At 55.8% G+C, this 16953-nt stretch overlaps 1 protein-coding gene across 2 annotated transcripts in view; it reads right to left on the bottom strand.

Annotated features, from left to right (window-relative positions):
* ZC3H3 (zinc finger CCCH-type containing 3) overlaps positions 1-7195 on the bottom strand; it is a 187316-nt gene extending 180121 nt beyond the window's left edge. For both annotated transcript variants that reach the window (XM_051611381.1, XM_051611380.1), the window contains exons 1-3: positions 7123-7195; positions 2624-4007; positions 527-723 (exon numbers count right to left, since the gene is read on the bottom strand). In XM_051611381.1, coding sequence (XP_051467341.1) covers positions 527-723; positions 2624-4007; positions 7123-7168 — 1627 coding nt within the window. In that variant the 5' untranslated portion in view covers positions 7169-7195. The remainder of the gene's footprint in view (positions 1-526; positions 724-2623; positions 4008-7122) is intronic.
* Between the last annotated feature and the right edge of the window lie 9758 nt (positions 7196-16953).

Here is a 16953-nt window from a genome sequence, read left to right on the forward strand (position 1 = left end):
CAAGCCCCAAGAACCTGGTTTCTGTTCTGAGAAGTTCCAACCTGAGGCAGCAGGACATGGGCACAAACTGCCTGTTCACAAAATACCCAGTAATCCTCTTAACAATCATAATTTTAAGCAAATTAAGTACAAAACCCAGAGGCCTGCAGACATGGCAGGTGCATTAGGAAGGTCTGGAGTTGCTGGAGGAGCATCTCATGACACGCACAAGCTTTTGCCCAGTGCAAAAAGAGAGATTAGTCTTATTGCCTCTGCCATCCTTGTTCAGCAAAACCACATTAAAAGCAAGAAGCAGCTTTAAAATGGCCCTGTCTGGAGATGTCAAAGCACAGGACAGCTCTGGGCTAAGGCAGAATCTCACTCCAGCCAAACTTCTGCCCCTCAGCGTTTGCTCCTGGACCAACAAGAACAAATTCACTTCCTGGAGGACCTGGTCAACCATTTCCAAATCCAAGAGGCTCTCTTGGAATCCCCAGCACATGGTCAGCGAGCTGCATCAGTCATCCCTTGGGATGGCTTTTCCTACCTTCCTTGGTGGACACCTGCATCCTGGTGGCTGGCAGCCTGCAGAGCCTGTGCTTGGTGATCTGCACCAGGCCCTTGGGTGAGGAGCGTTTTGGTGGCACAGAAGGTTTCCCTCTCAAGGGGTTCTTCTTCCTGAGATGGAAGTGGCTCTTCAGGGGGGTGGTGGGTGAGGAGTTGTTCTTCTTCTCAGTGGGGGCACTGCCAAGGGGAACAGCATAAGGTTAGGAGAGAGCAGAGAGGTGATGGAAACATACTTGGTCTCCTTGCTCAGAGCTGAGAAGAGAAGCTGGATCACCAAGTTCCACACTGTTCCACTACCCAAGGGTGAGGAGAAGCAGAAAATTGCAAGTAAATAGGCAAGTGTGATGGACTAGGGCCATGGAGATGATGGGAGGGCTAGAGCAGCTCTGCTCTGGAGACAGGTTGGGAGACTTGGGGGTGTTGGGTGAGGACAAGCTCAACATGAGCCCAGAAACCCCCCATGTCCTGGGCTGCATCCCCAGCAGTGTGACCAGCAGGGCCAGGAGGGGATTGTCCCCTCTGCTGAGACCCCCCTGCAGGGCTGGGGCCAGGCTGGGGTCCCCAGCACAGGAAGGACACGGAGCTGTTGGAGAGGCCAGAGGAGGCCCCGGAGATGATGGGAGGGCTGGAGCAGCTCTGCTCTGGAGACAGGCTGGGAGAGTTGGGGTGTTCAGCCTGGAGAAGAGAAGGCTCCAGGGAGACCTGAGAGCACCTTCCAGTGCCTGAAGGGGCTCCAGGAAAGCTGGGGAGGGGCTTGGGACAAGGGCAGGGAGGGATGGGAGCAGGGGGAAGGGTTTCCAGCTGGCAGAGGGAGCTGGAGCTGAGATGTGAGGGAGAAATTCTGGGCTGTGAGGGTGGGGAGAGCCTGGCCCAGGTTGCCCAGGGAAGCTGTGGCTGCCCCATCCCTGGCAGTGTTGAAGGGCAGGGTGGATGGGGCTTGGAGCAGCCTGGGCTGCTGGGAGGTGTCCCTGCCCATGCAGGGGGTTGGAACCTGATGATCTTTAAGGTCCCTTCCAACCTGAACGACTCTGTAATTCTATGAACTTCAGGCAAAGTACAGCTGGAGGATGAGGTGTGGGACAGCCTAACCCAGCTCATCCCCCTCTGCTCAGTCGATGCCAAGGAGAGAACACTGAGCTAGTGAGATGGGGGGGGGGCTTATCTCCCTGACTGCCAAAAATCTAAAACAATCCCAGCTTCTCCAGGCATCCCCCTGCTCCAGAGAGATCCCCCCAGCACGATCCACCCACAGACACATTCCAGGAGGGCAAGGCAAGGATGGGAACCTGCAGTGAAGCAATCCTCTCAGGTGAAGGATCCTCCCAGGAGGAGCTGGGAAACAGAAGTGGGAATCAAGGCACCAGGTCCTCAGTCAGTGTTGTGGCACCAGCTCATTCACCACTTAGAACAGGAATTTGAGGACGATGACCTAAGTAACAAGAGCTCAGGCTTCTTACTGCAGCATAAAAGGAGCCAAAGCAGGTATCCACTATGCTGAGGGTATCTCCAGGTTCTGTGGCAGAGTAGAGGTCACTCAGCTATGCCAACCTCACCCCACCCTGCTCCATCCCAGGCTCTGAACAATGATTTATGGGGACAGATCACACAGGACACAGCGACTCAAGTCACGTCTCCTCCCTTCCCCAGCCCCCAAAACAACAAGGTTCTGGGAGTCTGAAAATCAATCAGTAAAGGAAGACAGTTGTTTCCTTCCCTGTGAGTATCAGGCTGTTAATTCAGGTCAGGGAGGAGTCTCCTACGTGCTGCAGCAAAGTCTTTGGAGAAGAGACATGGGAGATGAGAAGAAAAACCCAGCTCTGGTTGAAAGATTAAATTCAGAGCTCCACAGACTGCTAAAACAATTAAACACTGAGGCCTTCCAACCCTGGGAAGCAGGATGCCTCCACCCAGAACAAAGTCATCATACTTGGAAAGAGAAAAGTAAATAGACCTTCCAGAATTCCCATTGGAATTTCACTTACAGCCATCACTTTGGAGCCTACATAACTTTTGGAGCCAAAGAACACAAAATTCAACCCGTGCAACGACACCGCTCCAAAGATGACAGGGAACTTACCCCAAGCTCCCTTTTTTCTTGATGATTTTTGTCCTGCTCTTCACTTTATAACTGGAAAACGAGGCATCACCCACGGAGGGTTTTGTCCCACCCAGACCAACGGACCCAGTGCTCAGAGGGGGTGGGAGGTTGAGGGTTGGAGGCTTCTTCTGATCCTCAGATCGCCACCGGAACGCTGACTTGGAGGTGGAGGGTGAAGTCTGCAGGCTGGAGGCTTTCCATTTATATTTGCTGGGAGAAACACCCAGTTTGGACTGAAGTCCTGATTTCTTCAGCTTTGCTCCCAAATCTGCTTTTGGTGAGAGTTTAAAACCTTTGTCCACTCCCCCAGCAACCTTCTTAACACCTTCAGAAGCCCTTGGGCTGACCCATCTCTTCACAGGACGAGAGGATTTACCAGGACTTGCAACCCACGTGTAATTAGTTTTCCTGAACTTTGGAGCTTTGCTGGAGATGGATGTTGAGGCAGCTCTTTGGAGACCAGCAGCTTTGGGGACTGTGGAAAACCTGCCCTTTGCTGAAGCCAACCCAACCACTGAAGCAGCAGCTTGAGCAGGTTGAGAGCATGTCTCACCACTCCCAAGGAGCTTTGACTCTCTGAAAACAACCCCAACCTGCTCACAACTGGACTGTCCTGGAGCTGGTGGCTCCACCTTCCTCTGTACCAAGTGCCAAGCTGGTTGGTGACCTGGCAACACCGAAGGCTCCTGAGGCTCTGACTTCAAGGTCACAGCACTTTCACTGGTGCTTCCACAGGAGGCAGGGGAGGTCCCGGCCACCTCGCCGGCCAGAAGCACCTTTCTGGGTTTCTCCTCCACGCCCACGTAGGCTGAGCTGACAAATCGGTGAGAGGAGCTGAAGGAAACAGAGAGGGAAGGTCTTCTCTCTTCCTTCTGGCTGGTGTACTGAGCTTTTGGCACATCTTTCCCACCACCTGCAGCAGCCACCACCGCCTGCAGCCCCGGAAACTCCCCGTAAGAGCTCACGGCAGCCAAGCCTTCCCCATCTCCCAACGGACCAGCCCTCTGAGGCAGCTGGATCCCCACAACGATATTCCCATCTGTGGTTAAGCCCACGTGTCTCTCTGGGGACAATTCTGCTGCCTCAGGTCTCTGGTTGTCCCCACAGCTTCCAAAAGCCTGAGAGGTGCCAGCACCGCCAGCGCTTCCGGCATCAAACCCCGGTCCCGGCGGCCGGTTGACCAGGGAGTATTTTTTCTTCCAGGAGTGACTCTGGTGCAGCTGGAAGTCCCTGGGGGCTTGTTGGGGGTACCTGGCTGAAAATGCCCCCCTCCTGCTGTAGCCAGGCTGGTGGGGGTTGTTCCATCTCAGTGGCAGTGCCCGTGGCACGTCCCCGTGTGTGTTTTTGTGGTTGTTAATGAGACCTGAGGAGAAGAAGACAAGGAAGACATGGAGGTGCTGGAGAAAGCCCAGGGAAGGCAACAAAGCTGGTGGAGGGTCTGGAGTCTTCTGAGAAACATCTGAAGGAACTGGGATTGCTTAGTCTAGAGGAAAAGAGACTGAGGGGAGACCTGATTGCTCTCTACAACTCCCTGAAAGGAGGTAGGAGAGAGGTGGGAGTTGGGCTCTTCTCCCAAGGAACAAGTGACAGAACAAGAGGAAATGAGCTCAAGTTGTGCCAGGGAGGTTGAGATCAGAGATTAGAAAATATTTCTTCACTGAAAGGGTAATGAAGCACTGGGACAGGCTGCCCAGGGAGGTGGTTGAGCCTCCATCCCTGGAGGGGTTTAAGAGATGTGCAGATGTGGTGCTGAGGAACATGGTTTAAGCCCTGGACAGGGGGGAGTTGGGTTTAAAAAAACTCCCTGGTAATTTTATTTCCAGGTAACATTTCAGAGCAGCCTCTGAGGAGCTGCCTGTGCATGTAGCCCAGCACATCAGCCCCAAACACAAAGCACAGAATCATAGAGGCATTTTGGCTGAAAAGACCTTCAAGATCCCCCAGTCCCACCTTCCCCCAGCCCTGCCCAGGCCACCCCTGCCCCATGTCCCTCAGCACCATCTCCAGGGCCTGGAAACCCCTCCAGGGATGGGGACTCCCCCCCTGCCCTGGGCAGCCTGGGCCAGGGCCTGACAACCCTTGCCAGGAAGGAATTGTTCCCCAGATCCAACCTCAGCCTCCCCTGGCACAACTTGAGGCCGTTCCCTCTTGTCCCAGGGCCTGTTCCTGGGGAGCAGAGCCCGACCCCCCTGGCTCCAGCCTCCTCTCAGGCAGCTGCAGAGCCAGCAGGTCTCCCCTCAGCCTCCTTTGCTCCAGGCTCAACACCCCCAGCTCCCTCAGCTGCTCCTCATGAGACTTGTGCTCCAGAACCTTCCCCAGCATCTCTGCTCTTCTTCAAAAAAGCAACAAGGAGCCTTGAGAAGGCCCCAGCTTCTCCATGGAGTCCCTGCACATCCCTCTCCCCAGCCACTGCACCTCCCCAGTCCTTTGGCCTACTAATTAACTCATTTGGATAATAGACACATGTCAATTAGGGAGGGTCTGAGCTTGTAAAGAAAACCCTTCCACCAAAAGGGATTATCAGAGGATTTTTGAGCTTTAGATTTCAGGCACGTGTCAGCACAGAGAAGTTTTTGCTCCACCAGTGCTCAAAGAGCTGCCAGAAGAGCAACATCAGCAGATCCTTCCTGGAGGAGGCAAGGACCACGTTGTTCTCCTCCCTCACGCAGGAGTTCCTGGACAGAGGCAACGCCCCCTCCCCCTGCCCCACCCCGGGGCTCAAGCAGAGTTTGTGGCCTCACTGATGAGGAAAAATTACTTTGGGGTCTATAAATAGAGCTAATTATTGCCAAGAATAAGCAGCAATGCCCAGCAGGACTAGGAAAGGGCACGCAAATGTCTTCCCCCACCACCACCACCACGCTGAAGAGTCAAGGGACAGAGGACAAGGGGGCACATCCCACCCCAGTGCCACCAGCCCCAGGGGCTGCAGAACAGGGGACAACCCCTCCCAACCCTCCCCAGAGGGGGCCAGCAGCGTGGGGACCCCCAAAATCCCCCCAGTGCTCCCTGTTCTCTCCCTGCCCTGACCCACCTGGGTCCCCTCCCTTCCCCCCTGCACTCCTGGCTCCCCTTTCCTCACCCCTTTTCAGCCCTCAACCCTCCCCTTCCCTGCCCCCCAGGCCTCCAAGGCACCCTCCCAGCTGGCCCCTCCCTCCCTCTGGGGTCCCCTCAGAGCCCACCCACCCTCCCCACCCCGGATTCCTAGATGCCCACACCACCCATCCCTCCCTGCCCCCCCCAGACCCTTGTGTTCCCTCACAGCCCCCCCTTCCCTCTTCCCAGAACTCTGGGGTCCCCTCCCAGCTCATCTCTTCCCCCTCCTGACTCCAGGTCCCCTCACAACTCGCCTCTCTCCCCCGGGACTCTTGTGTCCCCACAGAACCCCCCCCCTCACCCCTTTCCCTCCCAGGACTCTAGGGTCCCCCCCCAGCTCATCCTCTCCCCTCCCAAGAGCCTTGTGTCCCCTCACAACCACTCTCACCCCTCCCCCAATTCTTAGGTCCCCTCACAACCCTCCCTTCCCCCCCCCCCAGGACTCTCGTGTCCCTCACAAGCCCCCTCACCCTCCCTCCCCCCAAAACTCAGGGATCCCCTCCCAGCTCACTCCTCCTTCCTCTGGGCTCTAGGGTCCCCTCCCAACCTGCCCTTCCCTTCTAAGGACTCCTGAGTCCCCTCCCAATCCCCCTCACCCCCCCCATCCCAAAACTCTGGGGTCTCCTCACAACCTTCTCTTCTCCCCAACCCCCCACCCCGGAACTTTTGTGTCCCCTCACAATCCCCCCCTCCCAGAACTCTGGGGTCTCCTCCCAGCTCACTCCTTTTCCCTAGGGACACCAGGGTCCCCTCCCAGCTCACCCCTTTTCCCTACGGATTCCAGGGTCCCCTCCCAGCTCACCCCTTTTCCCTAGGGACCCCAGGGTCCCCTCCCAGCTCACCCCTTTTCCCTACGGATTCCAGGGTCCCCTCCCAGCTCACCCCTTTTCCCTAGGGATTCCAGGGTCCCCTTCCAGCTCACCCCTTTTCCCTAGGGATTCCAGGGTCCCCTTCCAGCTCACCCCTTTCCCTAGGGATTCCAGGGTCCCCTTCCAGCTCACCCCTTTTCCCTAGGGATTCCAGGGTCCCCTCCCAGCTCACCCCTTTTCCCTAGGGATTCCAGGGTCCCCTCCCAGCTCACCCCTTTTCCCTAGGGATTCCAGGGTCCCCTCCCAGCTCACCCCTTTTCCCTAGGGATTCCAGGGTCCCCTCCCAGCTCACCTTTTCCCTAGGGATTCCAGGGTCCCCTCCCAGCTCACCCCTTCCCTTCTACGGACTCCAGGGTCCCCCTCACGACCCTCCCTACCCCCCCCCCCGGTCTCTCGTCTCCCCTCACACCGCCCCCCCCCCCCCCAGGACTCTGGGGCCCATCCCCCCCCCCCTCCTCCCCGTTCCCTCCCCCTGATCCCGGCCCCATTCCCGGCCCCATTCCCGGCCCCTACCCTGCAGCAGCCGGATCTGCCGCCACAGCTGCTCCTTCTCCTCCATCCCCGCACCGCTCCCGCACCGCCCCGCGCCGCCCGCGTCATCACCCCGCGACGCCCGTTAGCGCCGCCTCACGTGGCCAACCGCCCCGTCACGTGGCCGCCCCCCTCCCCGTCGCTTAGCAACGCGGGCAGCCGAGGCCTGCGCGGCCTCCTGGAGCCTGGCCCCAGTCTGGGCTGTCCTGAATGTCCCTTGTTCCCAGCCCCTGTCCCCAGCCTGGCTGTCCTGAATGTCCCCTGTCCCCAGCCTGGGCTAGCCCTGATGTCCTCTGCTCCCAGACTGGGCTGTCCTGGTTGTCCCCTGTCCACAGCCCCTGTCCCCAGCCTGGGCTGTCCTAATTGTCCCTTGTTCCCAGCCTGTGCTGTCCTGAATGTCCCCTGTCCCCAGCCCCTGTCCCCAGTCTGGGCTGTCCTGGTTGTCCCCTGTCCACAGCCTGGGCTAGCCCTGATGTCCCCTGCTCCCAGCCTGGGCTGTCCTGGTTGTCCCCTGTCCACAGCCTGGGCTAGCCCTGATGTCCCCTGCTCCCAGCCTGGGCTGTCCTGAATGTCTCCTGTCCCCAACCCCTGTCCCCAGTCTGGGCTGTCCTGGTTGTCCCTTGTTCCCAGCCTGGGATGTCCTGAATATCCCTTGTTCCCAGCCCCTGTCCCCAGCCTGGGCTGTCCTGGTTGTCCCCTGTCCTCAGCCTGGGCTATCCTAATTGTCCCTTGTTCCCAGCTGGGGCTGTCCTGAATGGCCCCTGTCCCCAGCCCCTGTCCCCAGCCTGGGCTGTCCTGGTTGTCCCTTGTCCCCAGCCTGGCTGTCCTGAATGTCCCTTGTCCCCAGCCTGGGCTGTCCTGGTTGTCCCCTGTCCCAGCCCGGGATAGCCCTGATTGTCCCCTGCTCCCAGCCCGGTCTATCCCGATTGTCCCTTGTTCCCAGCCTGGGCTAGCCCTGCTGTCCCCTATTCCCAGCCCCTGTTCCCAGCCTGGGCCATCCTGGCTGTCCTGAAACCAAAGCATTAACCAAACTCCGGCTTCACCTAGTTCAGGGTTTAGGGTGTAACACCCTGCGTGGAGGGTGTAAATCTCTCACCCGCACCCAGCGAGTTGTACCAGCCTTTTGTGGGGGCTCACCCGCAGTTGTAGGGAAGAAATACAAGGGTCCTTGAGGAAGGAAGAAGCCACTCAGCTGCGACCAGGGATGCTGCTGGAGCCAGTTTCTCCTGCAGAGTCAGCAGAGAGAAACGGGAGAAGAGGCAGAATTCAGCCAGAGGCTCCTGTGAGGAAGACTCAAGGATGAAGCAAACGACCCCCAGGAGACCCTCATGGACTTCACACGCATGGGATAAGGGGCAGGCACTTATGTAAATGATTTATCGGGAAACTAATGAATATGGGAACTGGTTGTTAGAAATACCACACGTAATTCAGTATCAGCTGTATGTATCTCTCACCTTACCCTGTAAGGTGGGCACGTTTTTGGGGGGAGCCGTGAATAAAGACACCTACTGAACAGTGCTTAGACTGTTGGGTGAACTTTCTTTGTTTCAGTCCCCTGTCCTCAAACCCTCTCCCCAGCCTGGTCTGCCCTGGTTGTCCCCTGCTCCCAGCACGATGTTTCTTCCTTCTGAACACCCCCGTGATGGGAACTTCAGAAAAGCAACCGATCATCAACCTCAAATCCTTTAAAACAGAAGCTGGCCCATGATCACAGACTCATGGAATGGTTTGGGTTGAAAGAGACCTTAAAGATCCTCTAGATCCAACCCCCCTGCATGGGCAGGGACACCTCCCACCATTCCAGGCTGCTCCAAGCCCCATCCAACCTGCCCTTCAACACTGCCAAGGATGGGGCAGCCACAGCTTCCCTGGGCAGCCTGGGCCACAACGATCTTAAAGGTCTTCTCCATGATTCTGGGGGAGCTTTGGTGGGGTGGGAGCATCCAGAGGAGCAAGAACACCATTGTAAGCATGAACTGGGTCTTCTGCAGGGAATGGAGAGGAGAATCCTGCTTGGGGACGTGCAGAACCTCCACCCATCTCCACCGAGCCGCATGCAGAGCAGGACAAGGATGCTGCACCAGCTACAATAACTGCTTTGCCTTCCAGGAACCATGACCCTCATTGCTCAGTGCCCCAAACGAGCAGCACATCTGAAAGCTGCAGGAATCCACAACGCTCCTTTGTTCACAGCCCTGCTCTGCAGGGCACTCGCTTGCTAAGTCTCATTGCATCAAGAGAAGGGTAAAAAGCAAGTGGAGGTTTTTTGAGGCTGGTGCTGGCAGGGCGTCTGCATGTGAGAAAACACCCCCGGGAGGGCAACACGTTTAAAGAGAAATTAAATTGTCTCGTTCAGCCCGGAATAAACGTGGAGCTAATTGCTCTGATGGCCTCCAACATCACCCCAGCCGCGGCTCCGGTGACAAGCGGGTGGTGGGACCCAGTTCAGCTGCTCCCACGTTGGAAATCGTGGCCTCGTCAGCTTTGATGGAGTCTGGAGGTTCTCAAGGGCTTTCCTTGAACTTGCTGAGACAAGCTGGAACACCCCGCTTCGTTCGGAGCTGCACCAGCAGGTTGCAAAGACCTGATGGCAGGGCGAGGGGAGGCGGCGGCGTTCCTGAGGGTTTGCAAAGGTCCAGGGATCTCCTTGGATCCCTGGATCCTCCAGCTTTGCCCAAAACACCCAGCACTGCCTGGGATCCATTAGCAGGAGCATCATGCATCGGGCAGCAGAGTAATTTTTCTCTCTGGGGACACCCCTGAGTCTCAGCTGGAGCTTTGCATGGAGCTCTGGGGGAGACGCGTTAACAAAAGTGTAGAAGAACTGGGGAGAATCCAAAAGGAAGCAGAAAAACAAGGGTCAAAGTTTTTAAAAAAACATCACTTCTGAAAAAGCAGAGGGATTGAATGGTTGGACTTGATCCCTGGCAGTGTTGAAGGGCAGGTTGGATGGGGCTTGGAGCAGCCTGGGCTGCTGGGAGGTGTCCCTGCCCATGCAGGGGGGTTAGAACTGGATGATCTTTAAGGTCCCTTTCAACCCAAACCTTTCTGTGATTCTACGATCTTCAAAGTCTTTTCCAACCCAAATCATTCCATGATTCTGAGGTTTTGGTATTAAAAGAAAGGGAAATAATATCACAAAGATACCCATTACGTGTGCTTGATGGTCACTGCTGGTAGTAAAGGAGGCATCAGTGTCATTTTGCAGCAAGTGAGATTCACGTTATAGCTCAGGAGAAGTTCTCCAGCTATGCAAAGAAGAGGTTACCTTCTCCTTCTTCTCCTCTCCTCCTTCATTTTCACTTTCTCCTTTTCTGGTGATCAACAGCTCAAAAGACTTCTCCTCTTGTACACACAAGTGTAAACTGACAGAACGTTCTGAATCTTTTCACACTTTCAATCCTGGGGTCAGTTCTGGGCCCCTCAGGACAAGAAGGACATGGAGGGGCTGGAGCGTGTCCAGGGAAGGGCCCCAGAGCTGGGGAAGGGGCTGGAGCAGAAGGAGAAGGGGCTGGAGAACTTGTGAGGAGCAGCTGAGGGAGCTGGGGGTGTCCAGCCTGCAGCAAAGGAGGCTGAGGGGAGACCTGCTGGCTCTGCAGCTGCCTGAGAGGAGGTTGGAGCCAGGGGGGTCGGGCTCTGCTCCCCAGGAACAAGCCCTGGGACAAGAGGGAACGGCCTCAAGTTGTGCCAGGGGAGGCTGAGGTTGGATCTGGGGAACAATTCCTTCCTGGCAAGGGTTGTCAGGGCCTGGCCCAGGCTGCCCAGGGCAGGGGGGAGTCCCCATCCCTGGAGGGGTTTCCAAGCCCTGGAGATGGTGCTGAGGGACATGGGGCAGGGGTGGCCTTGGCAGGGCTGGGGGAACGGTTGGGCTGGATGACTTTGATGGTCTCTTCCAACCCAAACGATTCTAGATTGTAATATTCTATGATTCTTCTCCTTCTCCTCCTGGTTTAGTTTTCAACTTAACCTGGTCATGAATAAGCCACGAGAGCTGCAGAGACACTTAGGAGGAAGATGTGAATTTGCTGTGAAAGGAGACCAGGAGCTGTTGCAAAGCTCCAGGAGGAGGTGTGACTTGGGCCAAGCATCAGGCAGAGGAGACAATTTTAGTAGCAGCAATATCTTGCTCCCTAGAGGTGCCCACAACAGCTGAGTCTTCTCAGCCTTGCACACCAAGAGCTGATGTGGCTGCTCTTTGCAAACGTGCCCAAGGAAGAAGGCAACATCAGCAGAAAAGGGAGAGCTACTCAAGCAAGAATCAATGAATCATCAAATGATTTGGGTTGAAAAGAAGCTCTGAACATCATCCAGATCCAACCCCCCTGCATGGGCAGGGACACCTCCCACCAGCCCAGGCTGCTCCAAGCCCCATCCAACCTGCCCTTCAACACTGCCAGGGATGGGGCAGCCACAGCTTCTCTGGGCAGCCTGGTCTCACCACCCTCATCACAAAAAAAGTCTTCTTTATCTCCAATCTAAACCTGCCCTCTTTCAGTCTAAAACCATTGCCCCTTGTCCTGTCATGACAGTCCCTACTAAAATGTCTCTTGTCTTTCTTCTAAGCCTCCTGAAAGTCCACAAGAAGGACTTCCTGGAGCCTTCTCCAGGCTGAACAACCCCAACTCTCTCAACCATTCTCCATAACAAAGCTGTTCCAGCCCTCTAATCATCTTCATGGCCTCTTTTGGGGCTTCTCCAACAGGTCCATGTCTTGTGCTGAGGATCCCAGTGCTGGACACAGTGCTCCAGGGAGGTCTCACCAGAGCAGAGTGGTGTTGGCAGTGCTGGGTTGGACTTGATGACCTTAAAAGTCTTTTCCAACCAAACTAATTGTATGATTCCCTCATTTCCAAAGAGTCCAACCAACCCAGCCTGAGACCGTGGTGACATCTCCATAGATATCTGTTCATGCCAGTAAATTCACATTGATCTAGTTTCAGTTGTGAAGTTGCAAGGACTTTGCTCCCCAAGCCCTTGAGAATTGGACTTTTCCCTGCTTGGAAAAGTTAAGAAAGAAATCCACACACTGACAATGACAAATATTTGCATTAGAAATACAGGCTGCCTGCTCCCTCTGCACCCGTGCCCAGCCCAGGGAGCTCTGCCAGACACAGCAGGGACCTGCACCCACCAGAGAATCATAGGCTCATGGAATGGTTTGGGTTGGAAGGGACCTTAAAAATCATCTAGTTCCAACCCCCCTGCATGGGCAGGGACACCTCCCAGCAGCCCAGGCTGCTCCAAGCCCCATCCAACCTGCCCTTCAACACTGCCAGGGATGGGGCAGCCACAGCTTCCCTGGGCAACCTGGGCCAGGCTCTCCCCACCCTCACAGCCCAGAATTTCTCCCTCACATCTCAGCTCCAGCTCCCTCTGCCAGCTGGAAACCCTTCCCCCTGCTCCCATCCCTCCCTGCCCTTGTCCCAAGCCCCTCCCCAGCTTTCCTGGAGCCCCTTCAGGCACTGGAAGGTGCTCTCAGGTCTCCCTGGAGCCTTCTCTTCTCCAGGCTGAACACCCCAGCTCTCCCAGCCTGGCTCCAGAGCAGAGCTGCTCCAGCCCTTGGATCATCTCCATGGCCTCCTCTAGCCTTGCTCCAACAGCTCCACGTCCTTCTTGTGTTGGTGGCTCCAAAACTGGCCTCAGTACTCCAGGTGGGGTCTCATCAGTGATGTTTCCTGGTCTAGTGAGGTTGCAACACCAACTGCCCTTGCACCATTCCCACCTTGCACGACCTGCAGCTCAGGGGTCCATTGCTGAAAGCCTTTGCAAATCCTTGCAGCACACCAAGGCTTCAGGAGTTTACACCACCACCAAGCAGAGGAGAAGCAAACTGTTCCAAACAGTTGTGGGTTAGTGCCTGAGCTGTGACATTTGCTGGATCTTGCAGCAGATGCTGAAGGAAAAGCAGCTCCAGCTTCTTCTTCACAAGCCCTGAGAGAGAAGAAAGGGCACTCAGGATGAAAGTGGTGAAACTTTGAGATCTTCTTGGGTTTGTTTTGACATGGTTCCTCCCCTGACAGGGTCTTGGAGTCTCTGCAAGCAGCATCAACCCACCTGGGAGCAAAGCAGAGGCTGGTGCTCATGTCCAACAATAACTACCAACCATGGGAAGCCCCAGAGGAAATTAAACTTGCTTGATTCCTGCTGGGATCGTTTTCTTCCCACCATACACATAAACTGCACCCCCTGAAGCTCCTCTGTGTTTTGGAGGGGCCTTATTGGCAGCTTTGCTCTTGGAAAATAAAGGTCATAGAAGCATGGAATCATGGAATCATAGAATCATAAGGGGTTGGAAGGGACCTCTGGAGATCAGAGTCCAACCCCCCTGCTGCAGCAGGAACACCCAGGGCAGGTCACACAGGAATGTGTCCAGATGGGTCTGGAAAGTCTCCAGAGAAGGAGACTCCACAGCCTCTCTGGGCAGCCTGTCCCAGGGCTCTGTCACTCTCACAGCAAAGAAGTTTCTCCTCATGTTGAGGTGGAACTTCCTGTGCTCTTGTTTGCATCCATTGCCCTTTGTCCTGTCACAGGCACCACTGAACAGGGACTGGCCCAACCTTGACACCCACCCTGCAGATATTGATAGACATTCATCAGGTCCCCTTTCAGCCTTCTCCTCTCCAGACTAACCAGCCCCAGGTCTCTCAGCCTTTCGTCATCAGACAGATGTTCCAGTCCCTTCATCATCCTTGTAGCCTCCATTGGACTCTTCCCAGCATCTCCCTGTCCCTCTGGAACTGGGGAGCCCAGAACTGGACACAACACTCCAGCTGGGGTCTTATGAGGGCTGAGCAGAGGGGGAGGAGAACCTGCCTTGACCTTGGACACACTGTTCTTCATACATCCCAGGATACTCTTGGCTCTCTTGGCCACAAGGACACGCTGCTGTCCCATGGACAACTTGTTGTCCACCAGGACCCCAAGGTCCTTCTCCATGGGGATGCTTTCTAACAGGTCAACCCCTAATCTGTACTGGTGCAGGGTGACTTTTCTCCCCAGGTGCAGGACTCTGCACTTATTCTTGCTGAACCTCATGAGGTTCCTCTTTGCTCAGCTCACCAGTCTGTCTGGATCTCCTTGAGCCCAGCTCTGCCATCCTGGCATCACCACTGGCAGCTCCACGATGTCCCAACTCTGACCTCCACAGCTGAGTCACCTCAAGGTTTTTAAGAGGGAGACACGGATTTTGGGTGCTCAGCATCACCAGTTTTGGAGGCTTTGGTTCCTCTACCCCTTCCAGCCTCCGTCGGGTGCTTTGCTTTGGCTTTTATAGAGTCATAGAATCATCCTGGTTGGAAGGGAACTTGAAGATCATCAAGTCCATAACCTAAATCCTCCTACCATAGCCTAATCCACCCGTTCAGTGCTCAAACCATGTCCCTCAGCACTATATCTACACTTCTGTTAAACACTCCCAGGGATGGTGACTCCACCACCTCCCTGGGCAGCCTGTTCCACTGTCCAACCACTACAGCTTCACTCTTGGAGAAGCTAAAATTAAAACAGTGACTCCATTTGCAGACAGCAAACAGAGCATTCCTTCTCCACCCACGTGCTTTGGAGGGACATCAGAAGCCCAACCCAGGCTGGTAAATCCCCCGTGTCAAAACAACCTTCTATTCTGATCCTCAATCCACCAGGACTCGTTGTGGTTGGGATGTTCAGTTCCCAGACCCGTGTTCAGGGGGGGGAGGCTCCAAAATGGTTTTTGCCTGGAAATGGAAAAACATCAACAGAAGAAGCCAATAACCCTGAAGCTTAATGCCTTGAATAAAAGCTTCTTCTGTGCCAGAGAAGGGGGAAAACAGAAGTTAATTCATGGATAAAGAAAGAAGTAAAAGAAACCAACAACAACAAACAAACCCAACCTTTCAGGATCTCATTTTCACCCCGAATGTCCCCGAATTCTTTGGGAAAGGGGAGTTTTGCACGTAGACTCTGCAAACATGAAGATCTTTCCCTGCTCTCCAAGCAGCCAAGATCTCTAGTGTGGGACCAGCCCTCGTTGTGGTAAAAGCCTAAATGCCCTGATCCTCCCTGAGCCACTGCCAGGGGGCACAAAGTGTCTCCCAGGAGGTCCAACCCTGCTGATGTCACAGAATCACAGAACGTCGGGGTTTGGGTTGGGATGAACCTTAAAGATCATCCAGTTCCAACCCCCCAGCATGGGCAGGGACACCTCCCAGCAGCCCAGGCTGCTCCAAGCCCCATCCAACCTGCCCTTCAACACTGCCAGGGATGGGGCAGCCACAGCTTCCCTGGGCAACCTGGGCCAGGCTCTCCCCACCCTCACAGCACAGAATTTCTCCCTCACATCTCAGCTCCAGCTCCCTCTGCCAGCTGGAAACCCTTCCCCCTGCTCCCATCCCTCCCTGCCCTTGTCCCAAGCCCCTCCCCAGCTTTCCTGGAGCCCCTTCAGGCACTGGAAGGTGCTCTCAGGTCTCCCTGGAGCTTTCTCTTCTCCAGACTGAACACCCCAGCTCTCCCAGCCTGTCTCCAGAGCAGAGCTGCTCCAGCCCTCTGACCATTTCCTTGGCCTCCTCTGGACCCTCTTCAACAAGTCCACGTCTGTCTTCTATTAGGGACTCCAGAACTGGACAAAGTACTCCAGGAGGGTCTCAGCAGAGGGGACAATCCCCTCCCTGGCCCTGCTGGTCACCCTGCTGGTGACACAGCCCAGGACATGGTCGGTTTCTGGTCTCCAGCACATGGTGCCAGCTCATGTTGAGCTTCTCCTCACCCAACACCCCCAAGTCCTTCTCCATCCCTTCTTCCCCCACTCTACACTGATACCAGGAATTGCCCCAACTGAGCTTCATGAGGGGCCAAGTCCTGCCAGGGCTGACAAAAGTCTGTGTCCTCCCCATGGTGATCGGAGGCAGCACTGGCAAAACCCAGTGAGATGGTGCTTTGCTCTGAGGGACCAGTCCCACCAGTGTGGTTTTGGAGGTGTGAAGCTGCAAACTGATCTCATTTGTGGTCCCTCATACCTGTGAGCATCCAGATGTGTCAGCACACCCCACACTGTGACTCTGGGAACCCCAGTGGGTCCATACATGCCACCAACATGTGGTCTCCCCCACAAGGGATGGTGACAAGCCCCAGCTTTGCTGAACCTCCATCACCAGGACCCCCAGCTACCTGAACCACCAACCAAGGCCTCTAGGTTCCTGATCCTCCATCATCAGGACCCCCAGATGTCTGCACCTCTGTCACCAGGATCCTCAGGTGCCTGAACTCCCATCACTGGGACACCCAAGTTCTTGAACCACCAACACTGGGACCTCTGGTCTTCTGAGACTCCAAAACTGGGACCCTTAGGTGCCTGAGCCTTCATCAAAGGGACCCACAGGTGCCTGAAACACCAACACCAAGACCTCCACATACCTGAGCCTTCATCACAGGGATCTCCAGGTGCCTGAGCTTTCACTAAAAGGTAAAGCACCCTGAGGGTCCATCCCGGGGATCCCTGAGTGCCTGAGCCTGTATCACCAGCACCCCAAGGTGCCCAAGCCTCCATCACCTGGATCCCCAGGTACCTGAGCTTCTATCATTGACAGCCCTGGGTGCCTGACCCAGCATCACAGGGAATCCCAGGCACCTGAGGCTCCATCATGGAGATCCCTGGATGCCTGAGCCCAAGGTGCCTGAGCCTCCATCCCTGGAACCCTGATACACTCCAGGAGCTCCAGGGCTCCCAGCCCCACAACATCCCCTCCTGGCCCAAATCCCCAAAGCATGAGGCTGGAGCGGGACCCCCTGCCCACCCACCAACCCCCCTCCTTCCCAGTCCTGCCTCCCCCACATCCC

The sequence above is a fragment of the Apus apus genome, chromosome 2 (genome assembly GCF_020740795.1).
Source record: "Apus apus isolate bApuApu2 chromosome 2, bApuApu2.pri.cur, whole genome shotgun sequence".
NCBI lineage: Eukaryota > Metazoa > Chordata > Aves > Apodiformes > Apodidae > Apus > Apus apus.